General features: G+C 36.6%; 2 protein-coding genes across 2 annotated transcripts; both read left to right on the top strand.

The window, feature by feature from the left end:
• The first annotated feature begins 3508 nt into the window (after positions 1–3508).
• On the top strand, positions 3509–6687 carry LOC127868178 (putative defense protein Hdd11-like). The gene is made up of 4 exons (XM_052409817.1): positions 3509–3728; positions 5114–5241; positions 5919–6043; positions 6500–6687. Exons 1-4 carry the CDS (start codon positions 3527–3529, stop codon positions 6582–6584), a joined length of 540 nt encoding a protein of 179 aa, XP_052265777.1. The 5' UTR covers positions 3509–3526; the 3' UTR covers positions 6585–6687.
• Positions 6688–13796: 7109 nt separating this feature from the next.
• Positions 13797–14486, top strand: LOC127865292 (uncharacterized). The gene has a single exon (XM_052405298.1). The coding sequence runs from the start codon at positions 13797–13799 to the stop codon at positions 14484–14486; it is 690 nt and encodes a 229-aa protein (XP_052261258.1).
• The last annotated feature ends 5409 nt before the right edge of the window (positions 14487–19895 follow it).

Genomic DNA, 19895 nt, shown 5'->3' with positions numbered 1-19895 from the left:
TCAACAATATTATTTCGATGTTTACAGTGTTTTCCAGACGTTTTCTTTTGCAAATTTTCGCAAAGAGTACATAAAGTCAGATGCTTATGGTATATAAGCATAGTTTAATTCTTTAGTATGCAACAATAACCCTTATTTCTGGTAATTTCACTTACACAACCAAGTTCAACATACAGTCAGTTACCTATATGCTGTCTCTTTGTGGCAAAACACTTAGGCTGTTTATGGTCGCAGAATAAAGCAACAACAGAGAGAAACAAATCATGTCCCTTGTTGTTTATGCCAATCACGTGTCGTATTCCAACGTGATAAGTATTTTCGCTTGGTAGGTAATATTTTAAGTAGACGTGTATAAAGTATACTAGTACTAGTATATCAATTGGTATGTGACGGTTTTATTGCGCGATCTGTACTCCCGCGCAGAGGAATATAATTGTCATAATGATCGTTACACCACAATTATATGCATACTTTCTTATATAAAGTGTATCAAATACGGGGTTATTGAATTGTTTTTTCCATAATCGGCAATATGGTGTAATTACGAAATTACGCATCATCACGACATGTTAATTGTTTCCGTCCCGTGCTCATGCGCTTAAATCCTAGTATACGCCATATTAAAAACACTATTTATTTCCTTGTTAACCTGTTATAGACAACATACACAATGTATTTTATTGTGTTAAATTATGGATAATTTCGTTTTTTAGTTGTTTATATCCACACAAAATAATGTGTTCAAATTCATTGTAACGCTTGTGGTATACACTTGTTGCGTACCATGGAAAACAAATCGTTGCATATACACAAAACATTCAAAGCAAAACTTAATTGGATCATATTAGGGCACGAGATAATTTTGCTATTACAATTCTAATAACATTATATAGATTGGTCCTTTTTTTTACATAGTTTTTTCATTGATTTTTCAATTGAGTTTTATATTTGGAAATATAAGAATTGCCAATATGAGGCCCGCTCTGGAAAAACCGAGCTTAATGCATGTGCGTAAAGTGTTCTCCCTGGTTAGCCTGTGTAGTCCGCACAGGCCAATTAGGGACGACACTTAACGCCTTTGTTCTTTTTTATCGTTGAAAGGAAGTCTCTTCTTGGCGAATATCCATATCAGGTGGAAAATGTCTCCCCATATTAATTTATCTTGGACTGCACTTTCCACACATGCATTTAACCCCGCATTCCCAAAACGAAATCGATATCAAAGGTTTTGTCAAACCCCGACTATTGGTTATCCAGTATAGACACTGAGAAATAGAAGGGAGAGGCCGCGTGTTTTCGTGTGTGTTTGTATCTGATTTATTGAAAATCGTTGCCAATCTTAATTTTATTTGGATATTTATAGTTTACCAGGCCCTTTATTTATTGATGCTTTTGTGAAATAAATAAACAAGAAGCTACGTGTGTTACCGTAAGGTTATTTTGTGGGTTCTATCGTGAAAGAAAACTCAATTTGGCTGAAATATATATTTATTAATGATATTATAAATCATGCATATATCAAAGATGTAGACTCTTTGAAAGTAAAGCATCGAATGATTAACAATAATATTAATAATAGACAAATACAAGTAATGCATGACCCGACGGTGATCATTAAAATACAAGCAATACAAACATAATTAAAACAACGAGACATAATTAAAATACTAAACACAGTTACCTGAAATATATATTTATTAATGATATTATAAATGATTAATATATCAAAGATGTAGACTCTTTGAAAGTAAAACATCGAATGACTATAGCAAACATTCGATGCACGTGATCGACATTGAACCTATTAGTGCACGGGAAAAGGGAGGAATGATATGAGTATAAGTCAAAATATTCACGTGCAACTGTATGGATTAGGTGAACTGATTTGATTTCTAACTTGAGAAAAACGACTTTAACGACTAAATCGAATAAACAACTGCCTACATTTATATTACTATTGAAAAATCGTGATTTACTTTTTAAATTAACTTAATATAAATTTACTGGTTTAACAATAAAACAACACAGTTTAGTTTAATATTTATTAATTAAACTTAATAAATTACTTGATAATAAAATTGACCTTTAACATGTTGATTTAAACACCAGAAATGGGAATGGTAATGGACTTTTTTCTAATTTATTTTACTATGTGTGACAGAAACATCGACACCAGTTATAAAACGTTATAGTGTTTCCAAACGTACACCATGTTTTTGGATTGTTTCTTTAAAGGAACCTTTTAATCATTGACAAACTAATATACAATACGATTGGCTCTCTTTGCATTAACATTTCATATATTTTTAACGTCGCAAAATGTCATATGACTATACGTTCTACAATAATGTAGTAATTTGCTGTTTCCGTCGATGAACATCGTAAAATATATGTCATGTAATTTGTTTTACGACGTTTGTCAATCGAAAAGCATAAAACGCCCATGTTTCTTTTCGGATTTATTACGTATACTGAGTGCTTCACAATAAATGCTGTTGTAATAAATACACAACACTGTAGGTACATCCGAGTTAAAAACTTCAGACACACATAACAGATATTAATTAGATGTTTGCATATAGCTAAGAATATCATATATTGTCACATATATATACATCCGAGTAAAAAATCTTCAGACATACATAATATATATTATATCATGTAGTTGGAGGTTTTCATATAGCTATGACTATCATACATTGTCTAAACAGATTAAATTATAAATTTTACATTCATTAATACCACGTGTATATACGTTTAATGTATGTATATGTATTTGCTAACCAAATGATTGTACATGTCTATGTAATATTATAAAAGCAAGTCATTATTACTATGCAAATGTTAGTTCTGTGAGTTTTCAAATGAACGGAACATTTGCAAGTGTTTTTGTAAGCAAAATAAATATAATTTTGCATATTTCAGAGATTACTTTTATTATATTCACACTTGCTGTTTACATACATTAATTGTATTTATTACCATAATAATGTTTATAATGTACAGTCTTGTGATAAAAAACGAAGGTCGTGTATGCGTGAATACGACATTAATTTCATTGACCAATGATATTTGAGGAAAGCTTTCGGACACCTTTATGATAGGTTTATTATGTGACTGATTATATCTAATGAACGCTACATGAAACGCGTCGCCTGAGGTGACGGAAAAGCGTTGACGTTTTTGCCGATGAGAAATCAGCGTGCTGGACAAGTTAACGGAAACGAGATTGACGTTCATTGTAGCACAACGTCGATTAGGATTGAACTGTTATTGTAGGACTTAATTTAACGTTTGATTATATTAAGTAAATAGTTCTACGTAGTTATTGACGCAGTTTAAGGTACTTTCAATAAAAGTGTTCAAATGTGTGTGTAAATAAATATGGATATTTTTTTTTAAAACGGACCAAATTCGCAACAGTGCAACCATAGTTCTTATTCTCGGTTTAAATGTCTTTTCGAGTGGTGATATTTTAAATCTCATACACAAACTAGTACAAGAAAAATATTCAGAAAAGAACAAAATGTCATCTATAAAGAAAGTGCTCATATTCGCCGCCGTCGTCGGTCTTATTCACGGCTACCCTTCGGGAGCCCCTAACGACATGTGCGGGCGATACGTGCCCGGCCACCCCAACTTGGGCACCCCCGTGTCACAGGGACCAAGGACCGGCCCCTATTCCATCACGGTTACCCCTAGCGCAGGCGGAAACGGTCTCTATGACGGTGAGTTGTTGAGTTTTTTTTTAAATTTAGTCGCGCTCTGAGAAAACGTGGTTAAATGCACGTGCGTTTAGTGCATTCCCCGATTAGCCTGTGCAGTCCGCTGGATTTTCGTCAAAAAATCTTCATATTAATTAAAGATACAACAAAAGCGGAAAGTGTCGCCCTGATTAGCCTGTGCATACTGCACCGGCTAATCCATGAAGACAATTTACGCACTCCATTAAAGCTTCTTTTCAGAGAGAGAGAGGCTCATTTAATTTACTTTTCTACATTAAATCCATAATCATAACGCTTCGAAATTGTTTATTTTAACTGAATGATTTCAATAGTACAAAATTGTATAAAAAGTATTAGAGAATATATAGTATTGCGATATACACGTGTACTTTCATAATTGTCAAATCATATGCAAATGAGTATAATGTTGTTGCAAAATTTACTTAAGTGTGAATTGCAAACACAAATTTTACAGATACCGAATGGTGGGACCTTGATTAATTGTAATTGCTTCTGTTTGTGATTGAGCCAATATTCCCATGGTGATATTATGACCACAGTTTGGGTTGCTTCATCCGGTAAAGATTTATTTATTTTCGCAAACGTATGTGTATATTCTATAATGTCTAATCAAAAGGCGTTCGTAAAGTAAACGATTGCCATTGATCGCCCTTTTAATTAATACTAGGGAGGTTGAAACAATCAGACATAGTCAGAGCATTTTGTATAACAATCATACGCTTTTTGAAAGTGCCATATTTTTCTTTTGAATTGAAACGTAATGATAACGTCAAATTGAACATCAAGTTTCAAGGCATGAAATTTCGGTCAGGATCACATTGGGAAAGAAATCATCAGCATTTGTATAACTTTATATGTGATTCGATCCTCAATGTGGGAGCGTTCTCTCAAAGACTACAAGTACTGGTTTTACCCAAGAAAGCGTCTTAACAGCGTTTCAACAGCCTTCGGCTTCCCATGCAAGCTAAAAATAAATAGGTTAAAAGTCACTTTACTTAAATATGCAGCGGGTACCAAATTGTTAGCGCGAGACTTCATACGCGTTCTTTCCGTTTGTTAATTGCGATTACAGGCGACGTCCGTTCTGCGGTTCATGATCTGTTTTAATAGAGCCTCGTCCTGGGAAACATGTTTAAATGTGTGTTTAGAAAGTGTTGTTCTGGATCAGCCTGTGAATTCCGCAAAGGCTTATCAAGGATGACACTTTCTAAAATGGATTTTCGCTGAGAAGAGACTTCCTTCAACCGAAACATATAAGAAATAAGAATGCGGACTGCACAGGCTAATCTAGGAAGAAAATTTACAAACATGCATTAAGACCTGTGTTAGCGTGAAAACTTCAATATCTCTCTTTTCCATGTGTTCAGTGCGGCTACAGGCGACGTCCAACACGCCGTTCCGCGGGTTCCTGATCCAGGCGATGCCGTCATGGAAACAACTTCCGGAGGGTCCGTCGGACATCGTCGGCACATTCCAGCGGGGCTTCAACTCCCAGGTAATGCGTTTTCTTTAAAGAACGGTTGCTATGATTACTTTTACTCAGTGTTCCCTTCACATTTTGTACGCAATGGGTCCTTTTCCCCTACAATTATAAATCAATAAGCCCTTAAGTGTAAAAGTGAAATATTTGAAAATCGCAATGAGTTCCCAATTAAGTGTATGAGTATAGGACTCATGGTGCGCTCCATAATGAAACACTGTATACTGTCATTCACAATCGACAGATAATTACAATCAAATGATTAGTATATTAACAGTGTAATTAGCAATTTGCGTTATACATTTCATAAAAGTATGTAATGTTCCATGTGAAAATGTTTGAGTTATACTTAGAGATATTCAAGACTATAAAGAGATACTATTTTTGTCAAATTTGAATACTTAATACACACACACACATTCTGTTCAAACTTTTTTATTTAGCCTTAAAATTTCCATTAGACGACATGATTTATAATACACCTATCCTGTATAATTTTTCAACAATATTTAATATTTTTCATTATTATTTTTTCCTTATAATCAACTATATAACTTCCATACGTATTTGACGGTTTTGCTCATACAGACTCTCAAAATCGAAAGACAATTACAAACCAAGTGACAATTGTAATAAGGAAGCTACGCAATAATTATCATGTAACTTTCATAAGTATTTTTGCGTGTTTCTAGCTCCGGGACTGCCGCGGAATGACCGGAAGTAGCGCGCTCACTCACGAGTCCCGCCAGCCCAAGATGAACATACAGGCCGTTTGGCAGGCACCCATGAACACTCCCGACCCCAACATCAAATTCGTGTACGTATTTCTCAGTGCGCATTTATTTTTGTACTGCAAACATCGCGTTTCGAGATCATCATCATCATCATCGTCGTCGTCGTCGTCGTCCACGTCGTCGTCATCTTCGTTGTCATCATCATCATAACCATCATCATCATCAGCAGCAGCAGCAGCAAAATAAATTATCATCATCATCATCATCATGATCATCATCACCATCATCATCATCATCACCACAACCACCATCATCATCATCAGCAGCAGCAGCAGCATCTTATTGTTCGTCATCATCAGCAGCAGTTGCAGTATCACCATATCATCATCATAAACAACAACAACAGCACCAATAGCATAATTTTAGCATTTTTTATTCTTATTGTTATTATTATTATAATTATTATTATTATTTTTATTATTATTGCAATTATCATTATATTTCATTTTTATGTTATAATTATAAATCCATTATTTCAGAGCCACTGTGGTTCAGGACAACAACAATTTTTATGTCGTGCACTCGGATCCAATCAACGTTCAAGGTCAAGGTCAAGGTCAGTGATCGATAAACACCACATGGACAAAGTGAACTGGCAGTGTGCCCGCTTTAACGCTTCTGTGACAGTTGTGTTATTTTAGGTGTTATTATACGATATATATATTACCAGGCCTTCATTTATATTTGCTCATCATTCAACTGTGACGTGCTAAAGCGAAGACATCGATAAAAAAATATTTGCTTCCGAAAAGGCGAAATATATATATATTTATTCTAAATCAAATAAATTCATCCAATGGGCATTCTTCATACGTACCACGCGACCGTCCAATATATTTCGACATTGGATCCAAAAAGTCTGTATTTTTTCCATATCGGACAGTTGAGTACAGAGGCGTATTTAGGTGGGGGGCTAGGGGGCTAAAGCCCCCCCCCCCCCAGCTGGCTGGCTAGATATGATTTAAAAAAAATGAGCCCCTTACAGTTCCAATCCACTTGTGTATTTCCTGTCATATGCCCCTAATAAGGCCATTAACAGCTGTCAATTTGTGTGATTAGCCCCAGGCATGTGTACAGACGATCTAACCTTCGCCAGCTAAACTGCACGCTTCATTGACTGTAAGTGATAAACTGCGCTATTTGATTGGCTGAAGGAGATACATTCAACTAATGAAATTCATCGATACATTTAGCTATAGGTAAATGTTTACAAATGGCTGCCGCATGGGACTTGTGAAAACCAATATCCTCCAATTACCTTCAGTCGAGCGGTTAAGGAAACAACTAAAATAATTTCTGAATGAATTCAAACATTGACGCAATTACCGATGTACCTAAAAAGATTTATTTCATTCCTGTTCAATCCATGTCAAAATCGTTTATTTAGAGCGTGTTTAACCACACAAAGCCGATAGTTCCATACACATCCGCAAATGACATACACTGCGCGCGTTGTTTACCTTGAGTCGAGAGGTAACATCCGAAAAGCGAGAGTACTCGATTGCAATAGACATGAGGTCAACAAAACTTCGAAAATTCGATTCACTGAACACATAAAGAGAAATCGAAAGATTAATTTTACTTTTTTTATAACTTTTATTTACCATTTAACAAGTTTCTGTTTTAACGGTCGATCTTCTTTTGAGCAACATTTACATGAAAAAGTGCTCAAGAACTGGAAAAAAACTACAACGTTCGCAATTTGTTCCAATACAATTTCGGCATATATATTACTATTAAAAGATTTGATAAAATTATCATCAAATCGGGACAGGGTATATCCAATGAACATGTGGATATCGGCATGTCTCATATTTTCGCAATGTGCGCGCACAGATTGTTACATGCAACAATTTCTGGGAATCGTGAAAAAGTAAACGTATTTTCTATAAAATAAATCAAATACTTGAGTTTTATATCCAGTAGGGATAAAGATATACATATTTCATAGTAAAAACACTCTTTAATTCTAATATTTCGCCCAAACGGGCTTTATCAAAGTTTACAAATACGAATTCACTACATAGTTATAACTGTCGTATACACCAAATACTTGAGATTATGTGTTTACACTAGCGCAGTGGTCTGCAATTTATGCGCAAGTTTTATGAAGAGTACCGAAAAAATGCACGGAAAAGGCATAAATTTGGACTATTTCAGTTGAAGTAAGATTTTTAATGCAATTAAACTGTTTTTTTCTTATATTAGTCGTGTCTATAATTATTTTCAAGCGTAGTAATGTAAATACACAAAATACTGGTTTGAAATACATTTGATTTACCCCTGTGTGTCTGTCGGTCCGAAAATTCGATTCACTGAACAAATTTAGAGAAACCGAAAGATTAATTTTACTTTTTTTATAACTTTTATTTACCATTTAACAAGTTTCTGTTTTAATGGTCGATCTTCTTTTTAGCAACATTGACATGAAAAAGTGCTCAAGAACTGAAAAAAACAACGTTCGCAATTTGTTCAAATACAATTTCGGCATATATATATATTACTATTAAAAGATTTGATAAAATTATCATCAAATCGGGACAGGGTATACCGACTGAACATGTGAATATCGGCATGTCTCATATTTTCGCGATGTGCGCGCACAGATTGTTCCATGCAACAATTTCTGGGAATCGTGAAAAGTAAACGAATTTTCTTTAAAATAAATCAAATACTTGAAATTATGTGTTTACACTAGCGCAGTGGTCTGCAATTTATGCGCAAGTTTAATGAAGAGTACCGAAAAAATGCATGGAAAAGGCATAAATTTGGACTATTTCTGTTGAAGTAAGATTTTTAATCCAATTAAACTGTTTTTTTTCTTATTTTAGTCGTGTCTATAATTATTTTAAGCGTAGTAATGTTATTAAAATAAAATACTGGTTTGAGAGACATTTGATTTACCCCTGTCTGTCTGTCTGTCTGTCTGTCTGTCTGTCTGTCTGTCTGTCTGTCTGTCTGTCTGTCTGTCTGTCTGTCTGTCTGTCTGTCTGTCTGTCTGTCTGTCTGTCTGTCTGTCTGTCTGTCTGTCTGTCTGTCTGTCTGTCTGTCTGTCTGTCTGTCTGTCTGTCTGTCTGTCTGTCTGTCTGTCTGTCTGTCTGTCTGTCTGTCTGTCTGTCTGTCTGTCTTTCTGTCTGTCTGTCTGTCTGTCTGTCTGTCTGTCTGTCTGTCTGTGTGTCTGTCACACTTGATGTCTAAACTCAAGTTCTTGTTTTACATGCACTTTTATCATGCAAAATGCTGATTAGATAGCATGAAATCCCCCTCCCCAGTTGAGCCCCCCCCCCCTCGGAAAAAATTCTGGATACGCCTCTGGAGTACAATAGTACAATTGTTTTATAACGATAAAAGCCGTTACCGAATGTACAATAATCGATTCTTAGTAAAATGCAATTGCTAATCCACACATTTCTCATGAATATATTCAATAAGTTTCACAGGTTATCGTGCTGAAAATAACGATTATGCATGCATATTGCAGCATTAAAGGGGCCTTTTCACGTTTTGGTAAATTGACAAAATTTTAAAAAGTTGTTTCAGATTCGCAAATTTTCGTTTTAGTTATAATATTTGTGAGGAAACAGTAATACTGAACATTTACCATGCTCTAAAATAGCCAAAATATGCATCTTTTGACGATTTAAAAACCTGAAAGTTATAAAGCGTTGCAACGCGAAACGATTGAATAATTTGGAGAGTTCTGTTGTTGTCGTTATATTTTGTGAAAGTACGAGGATTGCTTATATAAAGTATAAAATACTTTCTACATTGCGTGAGCGCGGATGGCCGAGTGGTCTAAATAATTCATACTTTTACTCCAGGACCCCAGGGGTCAGTGGTTCGAACCCAGTTGAGTTTTACTTTTTTGTTTCGTTTTTTAATTGTATTCTCGATTTTTCACTGGAGCTTTTTATTTCCAATGTTTACGATTGTCAATATAAAACATTTATTGACAAACTTCAAATCTTGCAAAAATCTGTGAAAAGGCCCTTTTAAAATCAAAAAAAGAGCTTAAGAAAGGGATATAGATTAAAAAGCTTATTAGACGTTTAAACTGTGCAATACGTGATATATTTGGACTCGCACTCAGTTTGAAGTCATATTGGACGAGCCGTTAGGCTTCAAACTGTGTGCTCGTCCAAATATATCCCGTATTTTACAGTGAAACATCTAATAACCTATAAATATATAACATGGTACCAGTGGATCAATGTAACGTCACAAACCGAATTTCACGAGTTCAAGCTAAGCCTTTTCTGATGTTTTGTATCAAAATACAACTTTCGTTGACAGTTTGCTGTAAATAATTCTTTGACAATATAAACTAATTAGAACTTACAAATTCTTTATTGTTTTATTGTATTGTTTACTTTATTGTTTACATAATAGCACTTAAATGTTACTATAATAATCCGTTTGCAGTAACTATCTCAATTTTTCAAGTTGATAAAGCATACAAACGGCTTAGTTTATGCTACAAACTGCAAATGAGCATTTTACTCTTAATTATGTACACACATTTTAACTTAATGTACTAATTAAATTGGATTGTGAGAAATAATGAACTCATTTTAAATCGGTTAAGGATTTTAACGGAATATTTATGATGGCCATGTTCAATAGATCGTATTAATTCTTACGAATTCTCACAGCTTTGAATTAAAATCATCCTTGCTGGACAAAAAAGTAATTGTAAAATCGTTTTCGTGACCCAACTTGGATTCTAAAAGTTAGAGTACTATCATTTTGCAATTACCTTAAAATGTGGCCCATAAAAGAACAATTTAAAGTGATAAAATAAATATTTACTTATACAATAATGTTTCTGTTTTGCATATCTTTTCCTACTACTCGCGTTGAATACACTTATATATATGATGTATTTATGTAACTGAGCTTTGCTCTTAGAAAACTGGGCTTCATGCACGTGCGAAAGGTGTAGTCCCATATTAGTCTGTGAAGTCCGCACAGGCTAATCAGTGACGACACTTTCCGCCTAAACTGGATTTTCGCGAAAAAGAGACTTCCATTAAACTTCAAAACCATTACATTGGTAAGTGTCGTGCCTGATTTGCCTGTGCGTACTGCACAACCTAATCCGGGACGACGCTTTATTATCATGCATTAAGCCCCGTTTTCCCAGAGCGAGGTTCATGTAGTTTTTCGTTCTGCTGCTTCGCCATGGACGCGCTTGCTTCTGGCTTTCTACTAACGCTTTTGTGCCTAACATTCGTGATTGCAAAACGTTTTCATGCAGAATGGTGTATAAACCTACATAGATGTCGCTCGCACGTCTATCCTTTTTTATTTTGAGTGTTAACTGGCATAACGAGCACATTTCAAAAATATATCTATGTATTCACACCTAAAGCTATTGATAATTTATAACATTTTAAAAATGACTTGATAGATATGGTCACAGGTTCGATAGCGTTTCAATTAGCTTTCGGCTTTGGATACAATCGCTATAAAAATAAATAGATGTAAACTAAACATACTGTAAGCGTGTTCGATGCAATAAGTAAAGGTTACACACCACTCTGTCGAAATGTAGCTCGCATGGAGTACTGGGCTAGTAGACGGATATTCAGTGGATGTTTGGTGTCATTTCTAGGTGGCGCCATAGCCGGTACACAACCCGACTTTTCCGGCGGAATGTCGTTCGCCGGAACGCAGATGGATTTGGGCGGAAATGACGTTTTCGGTGGAATGACCAGCGGACAAGACATGTTCGGACAGCCGAATATGTTCACAGGTTCAGTCCCTTCAAATAATTTACCAGAGTTTCCCATTACGGGTATCATTTCGCTTCCAGACATGCCGGCGTTTAGTTTTCAGCCAAACGTCCCCACTACGAATATAACATCTGTAAATGCTGATGGGAACAGCGGAGTTTTGCCAGAAGTTACCGAAATTATCATGCTTCCGCAATCGGATTCTGGTTTGAACAGAATGAACGCCGTTATTGATATTATACCGGAATCTGATGCGACGTCCGGAACTTTATTGACGACTAAATTGGGCATGACGTCAGCAAATGACATGACGTCAGGAATGGGCATAGCGTCAGGAATTGAAATTACGTCAGGAAATAATATTACGTCATTATCATTGTCATCGTTGGAAAGTCCAGCAGCGCCCAAAATTATCACGTCGACCTCCAACAATTTAGGAAGAACGTCACTTGAATCACAGCTCGCTTCATCGACGTCATCTAGTTCAAGATCTGGCGGTAATGACGTCGCAATATTTGCTGCACCTGGGATGACGTCCGATGGTGTGGCCATTCCAGTTTTCCCATTGCAAGTGAACAGCTCATCGGCCGCCATTAACGCAAGCTCCCGGGAGAACTTGATAGGATCCATTATTGCTATGTTAGCAGATGCATCTGCCTCTAAGTCGCAATTCACTACTCAATCACTAAATGTGTCTCAATCACAAACTGCCTCTCAATCACAAACTGGGCCTCAATCACAAAGCGGATCCATTCCACAACGTGGATTTCAATCAGAAACTTCGTCTCAGTCACAAACAGTGTTACAACCACAGAATGGACCCATAACACAGACTGGGTCCCAATCACAAAGTGAGTCTCAACCACAGGTTGGATCAATGGCACAAACTGAAATGCAATCACAAACTTTGCTCATTTCACAAACTGGTTTTCAATCACAACCTTTGTCACAAAACTCACAGTCAAACTTAGAAATCCTTGAAGGAAATCCAGCCGATCCTCCGATTATAGAAATAGTAGAAATTCCAATATTGCCCGAAGGCCAGACGGCCGCGGTTTTCAACATTGGTAACTTGCGTAACGGGTTCAATCCTTCAAACCAGACCGCAGGTCCCAGGAATGGGAGTCAAAGGTCAACCAATGTGACGATGCAAGTTTCTAGACGCGGCAATGCTTTGAGAATAAGCGTCGGTAAGTCGGCATGGTAGTCATAGAGATAAGTAGCAGACGCGTAGCAGACATGCATGAAGTTGACTAACCTATAGAAAAGCGGCACTTTACTTGCTATGCGCAGAGCAGAGCGTGAGTTCCGGTTGATGAAGTCGCTTTGAAGTTGTCATGGAGACGTATCGCTGAGGAGCATGGACTTAAATAACCAATCAGATAGCAATTATGCACTGGGCATGCGCAGAGCGAATGCATATGATTTGATGCCTGCGACAATATCATATAGTTGAGCCGTAGAATGGAAACGTATCATGATTAAAAGCGGATGAACGGTCATCCAAAAACGCTCATCAAATGCATGAAGGATGTATGATAGCATGTAGATTAGAAGTAGACTAAGAATGTATGTAATTATACATGCATTTATATTTGATATATTAAAACTTGAACTCTACACTGCTTTCAGGACGCCTTACTAAAACTATATTGTGAGATGTCAATTTTAGAAATTATTATTCGTGTATAAATCTATAAATAAAAATGTACTTACAATTAGTAGTACATAATGTATTTTATGTGCTAACGTTATGACATGTAAAATTCATAATTGTAATCAAGTTTGTTTTAATGATGTAAAAATTAATGAACTTACTGTTAACAATTTCTTCCGTCCCATTTCAGGACAAGGTCAACCAGCGATCGGTCAAGGCCAGACATCATTTGACCAAGGAGGGTTAGGAGCTACCCAGGGCGGTTTTCAAGGACAAGGGCAATTCGGACAAGGCGGAGCTGGAATGCGCCCTGGTATGGGTGGTCAAGGGTTTGGAGGTCAAGGTCAAAGATTCGGCAACGCGTTTGGAGGTCAACAATTCGGAATGGGCGGGTTTGAAACCCAGAATCCTTTTGGAGGATTCAATGGAGGTCCGGCTCCGTTTGGTGGACGTGGGCAGTTTGGCCGCGGTCCTTTCGGTGGCCAAGGCTTCGAGGGTCAAGGTATGTTTGGACAGGGCGGACCTTTCAACGGCCAACCCGGTATGTTTGGCGGACCACAGGGAGGTCAGTTTGGCGGCGGAGGACGGTTCGGGCAAGGTGGTATGTTCGGCGCTCAAGGCGGCGGTCGATTCGGCGGACAGGCCGCTATGGGCCCGGATCAGTTTGGCGGACAGGCCGGAGGATTCTTCGGCGGACAGCAGACACAGTTCCCCGGCGCGGTCCCGGGACGCGGTGGTCAGATAAACGGTGGAGGAGCGTTCGGTGGCATGCAGCCGGGATTCGGCGGACAGAACGGATTCGGCGGACAGAACGGTTTTGGCGCTCAACAGGGCGGATTTCAGGGGTTAGGCGGTCTTGGCGCTCAAGGTATGCCAGGACAGAACACTTTCGCAGTCCAGGGTGGTGGTGGCGGTGGCTTTGGCGGTCAAAGTCAGACAACTGGCCAGGCACCAACGGGGTTCGTGACCCCTGGTAACACCCAAGTGGATGCCCCTAGCAACAACAACAACAACAACCAGGCTGCTACTGGCAGGAACACAGGGTTTAGTGCATTTTCAACATTTTCTGGTTAATATCTAGACATGTGCAACTTTATCAATATATTTATTCTTGTTCGTGATCAAATGTGGTTTATAAATATATAAAATACATGTTTTTTTCAATGTGCATCGAGCTATGTTTTAACTGTGCGATACAGTCTAACAGACCTGTTCGGAATCGTATTGACGGGAATGTATGTTGTTAGCTGTTTATTTCAATTATTAAAAAAAAATTGCAGCATTAGGAAACCCGTTTTAGAATTCTAGAACATTGTTATTAAACTACATATGATAAACTGTCTGAGAAACCGGGCTTGGTGCATGAGCATAAAGTGTCGTTTCATATCAGCCTGTGCATTCCGCACGTGCTAATCTGGGACAACACTTCCCGCCTTTATGGAATTTCTCGTTTACAACAGGACTATTCTAAACAAAAAATTATGGCTAAACGGAACGTGTCGTCTCGGATAAGTCTGTGTTGACTACACAGGCTAATCTGGAACAACACTGTTTGCACAGTGCATGCAGTTCGTGTTTTTTTCAGAGACCGATTGTATCCTTCGTAAAGCTATCACCTTTAAGGCGCAGAAGTAGTGCATGTATATCATCTGTGTACACTCTCTGGTGAAAGTGTGTTATAGATTAATATAATGCGTGCACTATGCAAACAACAACCGTTATACTTGTCATTATGGCATCTGTCTCTTATTGTTATTGAACGTTAATTTGTATACACATAAGTGCGTTAAATGAAACATAAATTTAAAATTTTAACAAATCAAAATACATTTTGTATATTTTAAGTCATCAAGTTTATTGAAATAATTGTTTACACGATGAAGCTTATTTTGATTAGTGAAATCATATATTTTTATATATAAATGGCAAATACTTTTGAGTATAAGAGATTTTAGTGAATATTTTCTAGTTTCGAACATACATTGCTGACTGTTGTGCTAAGCCTAAACAAAACATGGATATAGGTATATAAGCCTTAAAGGGGCCTTTTCACAGATTTTGGCATTTTTTAAAACTTATTCATTAAATGCTTTATATTGATAAATGTAAACATTGGATCGTAAAAGCTCCAGTAAAAAATCAAGAATAAAATTAAAAAAAGGAAAAGAACGTTGCCCGGAGCAGGTTTCGAACCAGTGACCCCTGGAGTCCTGCCAGAGTCCTGAAGTAAAAACGCTTTAGCCTACTGAGCTATTCCGCCGTGTACACAAATTTGATGTATTTTATACCTTATATAAGCAATCTTCGTAGTTGCACAAAATTTAACGACAAAAAACAGAACTCTCCAAATTATTCAATCGTTTCGCGTTGCAACGCTTTATAATTTTTAGGTTTTAAAATCGTCAAAAGATGCATATAATGGCTATATTAGAGCACGGTAATTGTTCAGTATTACTGTTTCCTCACAAATATCATAACTAAAACGAAAATTTGCGAATCTGAAACAACTTTGTTCAATTTTGTCAATTTACCAAAGCGTGAAAAGATCCCTTTAATGTGTATGGTCTATTATTTGCTATGAACGTATTTTCAAAACAATGTCCTAATAGTACAATAGGTATTCAAAAGTATATATCATAGTGACGTTGAACCGGAGGAAAAATCCGAGAAATAAATATGTACATACTTTATATACGTTGTTATTAAAATGTTAAATAATTATTTGTTATAGTCTTTTGTCGAATTTCGTGAGCAAAGATGACATGGGTATGCTTGTAGAAACAATTTATTTTGTATACACATGTATGCACTACAGATTGGTTGGTTAAAATCTGCTCCGCAGACAATATTAGCCGCGCTTTGAGAAAAGGGGGCTAAATCATGTGCAGTCCGCACAGGCTAATATGGGACGACACTTTATGCACATGCATTAAAGGTCCTTTTCACAGAGCGAGGCATAAAATACACTCATAGTAATACTTTTGTTGCAGCGGTCAGTTTGTTGCAGTTGTTGATGTAAAATAGCTCACAGTCACTGCGTTTCTCGGTGAAAACAATTGAATTGTAATAAGTTTGGAGACAAGAGACTGCAATTGTTGAAATGTAAAAAAGAGAACAAACAAAGTATCAATAACAAGCAAAACAACACTATTTGAGAAATAATGCCAAAGGGATTGAATTTTGGAAATACTTTAAATCAAATAAACATACTAAAAACGAAAACATCCCTTTGGAAGACATTCAATTTTTTGTCTGATATTAGTCATGATTTGTCGGATTGTGTTAATAATGAGGCTGAACAGTTTTACAGTACTCAAAATTTCACTTGGCCTTATCCGTTTCCTCAAACTAGATCAGCCATTAATCGTTGATGAGATTCTAGTGCCGGTCATTTGTCCGAGAAATGAACGGAAGGCATTATACGTGTATTAACTTAAATGTAATTTCGGAAGCCCAACGCGGATTCAGAAAAGGACACTCAACAATTGACGCCTCATACATCCGTGTGTCTTTAAATAAAAAGTATATAACTGAAAATAAAATACTTTATGTTATATACGTTGACATGATGAAATGCTTTGATACTGTTAATCGAATGATTTATGGCTGAAAATATACAACGCCGGCATAGAAGGTAAATTGCTGAGAATAATGCAAATATGAATTAAACTGTTAAATCGGGGGTTGAGGATTGATCATCGTACTCGAAACAGTTAAACTTTGCTGTTGGTTTACGGCATGGTGAAGTTACGTCCCCTTTGCTGTTTTCTCTGTTTTTAGAGCACTTATAATTGTTTCTACAGAATGACGCCTTGTTCGGTCTAAGTATTGATAACAAAAAAAGTTAAGACACCTATAAATTCTCAGACGCGTTTAATAACCCAAGCTCCGTCGATGTTAAAATATTATTACGACATTGTAAAGCTATTATAATTAATACCTATAAACAAGAGTGGATTCCGCGTGTTTAAGTCTACGTTTGTTTACTATTGATTACCTAAATCACTAAGACTTTATGAGACGTTAATTAAATATTCTGCCAGTCCGTCTTAGCGAAAATCTAATTTATGCGACAAGCGACTTCACATGCTATTCAGCAGACACTTAACAAGCATGCATTAAGCCCCGTTTTCCCACAGTGAGGCTAAATTGTACATTTTTTGGGCAAAAGATCGTCTGTGATTGGCTCCTTTCTCACCTAGGAAGGCCGGGTTGTATAGCCACGTCCACGTAAGTTAAGTGTCAACACATCGGACACGTGGGGTTTAATGTGGACACTCGGTGGACAGCATAGGATGTCGTTCATATGTAATATGTTAACAAATACCTGGAAAATGAAGAGATAAGAAAATATTCGTCCCATCGTTCTTGAGTCACCAGTGGGTTGGTTGACTAATGAATACTTCCGTCTCATAATTAAACCCCGCGCGCGAAAGTGTCTCATTAACATTTTAAACAAAATTGCACCTTATTTACAATACATGCACCTGCAAGTTAATCATTTCACTTATGACAGTAACGGTACACCATACGTCTTAGTTTATCCCCTAATTTCCTCATTTGTCAATCGCATATAACAACACACATGAGTTATTACGTACAGGTCGACAATTAAGTTTACGTTACACTTCAAACACTTTTTTTCCAGAAAGTCAAATCAATAAGTGTGCTTTAACGGTATCAGGAGAGAAATGTTTGTTCTCGTCAACTATTTTAATAACAGAAAACAACTTTAAACATTAATTTATTAAAACTGTGATTAACGACTATGTACAGTCAATGAAACGCATGGTGAGCTTAAAACGGTTTTCGAACCTCACATTTACCCAAGAAGTATTAACAGACCAAACGCGCGTCTTCAACAATTTTAATCAAATACACATATGCCGACAAAAAACTGATGACAAAACGTGACTAATAGAATGGGTTTTCCATTTTTCTTACTAGTGTATTTTGTCTTGGAAATTATGAAATAAGGGAAAGGTTTTTACGTAATAATATGCAAAGCCTGTACGAGTTGACATGATGTCCTTATGACATTAAGTCTTCCTCAGCCTCAAATCTCAAACGTATGAGATTAGAAAACATAGAATGGTGGATGGAATGAGGCGCATGTAAACAATGGCCGAACAACACTGATGTCCTTGTCTACTTGGATATATGACAGGCTCTCGCCAGAGGCTTTGATCCAAGTAGACATCGACGTGAACAAAGTTGTTTTTGCGTCAGAAACATTCCGCACGCAAGACCGTATAAAGTTGCTGTTCACACTTCACTGTCTGGAGCCGAAGAGGCAATTCTGCGCTGAAATTGTAAATAATACGACTCTATTGTTCCTACGTTTTATCCGTTGTATTATTTATGAATGATCGTGTGCTTTAGACACACAATACATGTATACATAAAGTTAAACACTATTTTTTTAAACTTATTCATTAAATGCTTTATATTGATAAATGTAAACATTGGATCGTAAAAGCTCTAGTAAAATATCAAGAATAAAATTAAAAAAGGAAAAGAACATTGCCCGGAGCAGGTTTCGAACCAGTGACCCCTGGAGTCCTGCCAGAGTCCTAAAGTAAAAACGCTTTAGCCTACTGAGCTATTCCGCCGTGTACACACATGTGATGTATTTTATACCTTATATAAGCAATCTTCGTAGTTGCACAAAATTTAACGACAAAAACAGAACTCTCCAAATTATTCAATCGTTTCGCGTTGCAACGCTTTATAATTTTTAGGTTTTAAAATCGTCAAAAGATGCATATAATGGCTATATTAGAGCATGGTAATTGTTCAGTATTACTGTTTCCTCACAAATATCATAACTAAAACGAAAATTTGCGAATCTGAAACAACTTTGTTCAATTTTGTCAATTTACCAAAGCGTGAAAAGATCCCTTTAATTATTTGCATTTAAGCCACCACTATAAATGCAGCAAGTAGCGGTACTGAACGGTATCAACCAAACAATGATGTATTGTTATATGAAAAAGTTACAAACATTGCGCCCCTTGTAATGAATAGTATTTAAGGTTTAAATATCTTAAATATGTACAACTAAAACATCATTTTTGTTATGGGTATTCATTTGATGAAAAACACATATTACTTGAAATGTATCTAATTTTGGTACACATTGACCTTAACAGTTTAAAATTGTAGAATTTTATTCCTTTTATCCACATTGAACACATGATTTTGAACATAAATATTTATTTTTTAACATAACTAAAATACGATTCATCTTTGCAGAACGTTGGAAGTCAATTATGTTCTTGTACAAGTCATGATATGAGCCGCGTTCTGAGAAAACTGGGCTTAATGCATGTGCGTAAAGTGTCATCCCAGATTAGCCTGTGCAGTCCGCACAAGCTAATCAGGGACGACACTTTCCGCCTAAACTTGATTTTCGGCAAGGAAGGACTTCCTTGAAACTAAAAAAAACATAAAAGCGGAAAGTGTCGTCCCTGATTAGCCTGT

The sequence above is a fragment of the Dreissena polymorpha genome, chromosome 1, assembly GCF_020536995.1.
Source record: "Dreissena polymorpha isolate Duluth1 chromosome 1, UMN_Dpol_1.0, whole genome shotgun sequence".
NCBI classification, from domain to species: domain Eukaryota; kingdom Metazoa; phylum Mollusca; class Bivalvia; order Myida; family Dreissenidae; genus Dreissena; species Dreissena polymorpha.
This window is presented reverse-complemented; position numbering and strand designations above follow the sequence as displayed.

Coding starts and splice junctions, on each gene's coding strand:
- LOC127868178 (XM_052409817.1), top strand. CDS start 3,527: ATGTCATCTATAAAGAAAGTGCTCATATTCGCCGCCGTCGTCGGTCTT. Junction 5,242..5,918: donor AGCGGGGCTTCAACTCCCAG/GTAATGCGTTTT, acceptor GCGTGTTTCTAG/CTCCGGGACTGCCGCGGAAT. Junction 6,044..6,499: donor GACCCCAACATCAAATTCGT/GTACGTATTTCT, acceptor CCATTATTTCAG/AGCCACTGTGGTTCAGGACA.
- LOC127865292 (XM_052405298.1), top strand. CDS start 13,797: ATGGGCGGGTTTGAAACCCAGAATCCTTTTGGAGGATTCAATGGAGGT.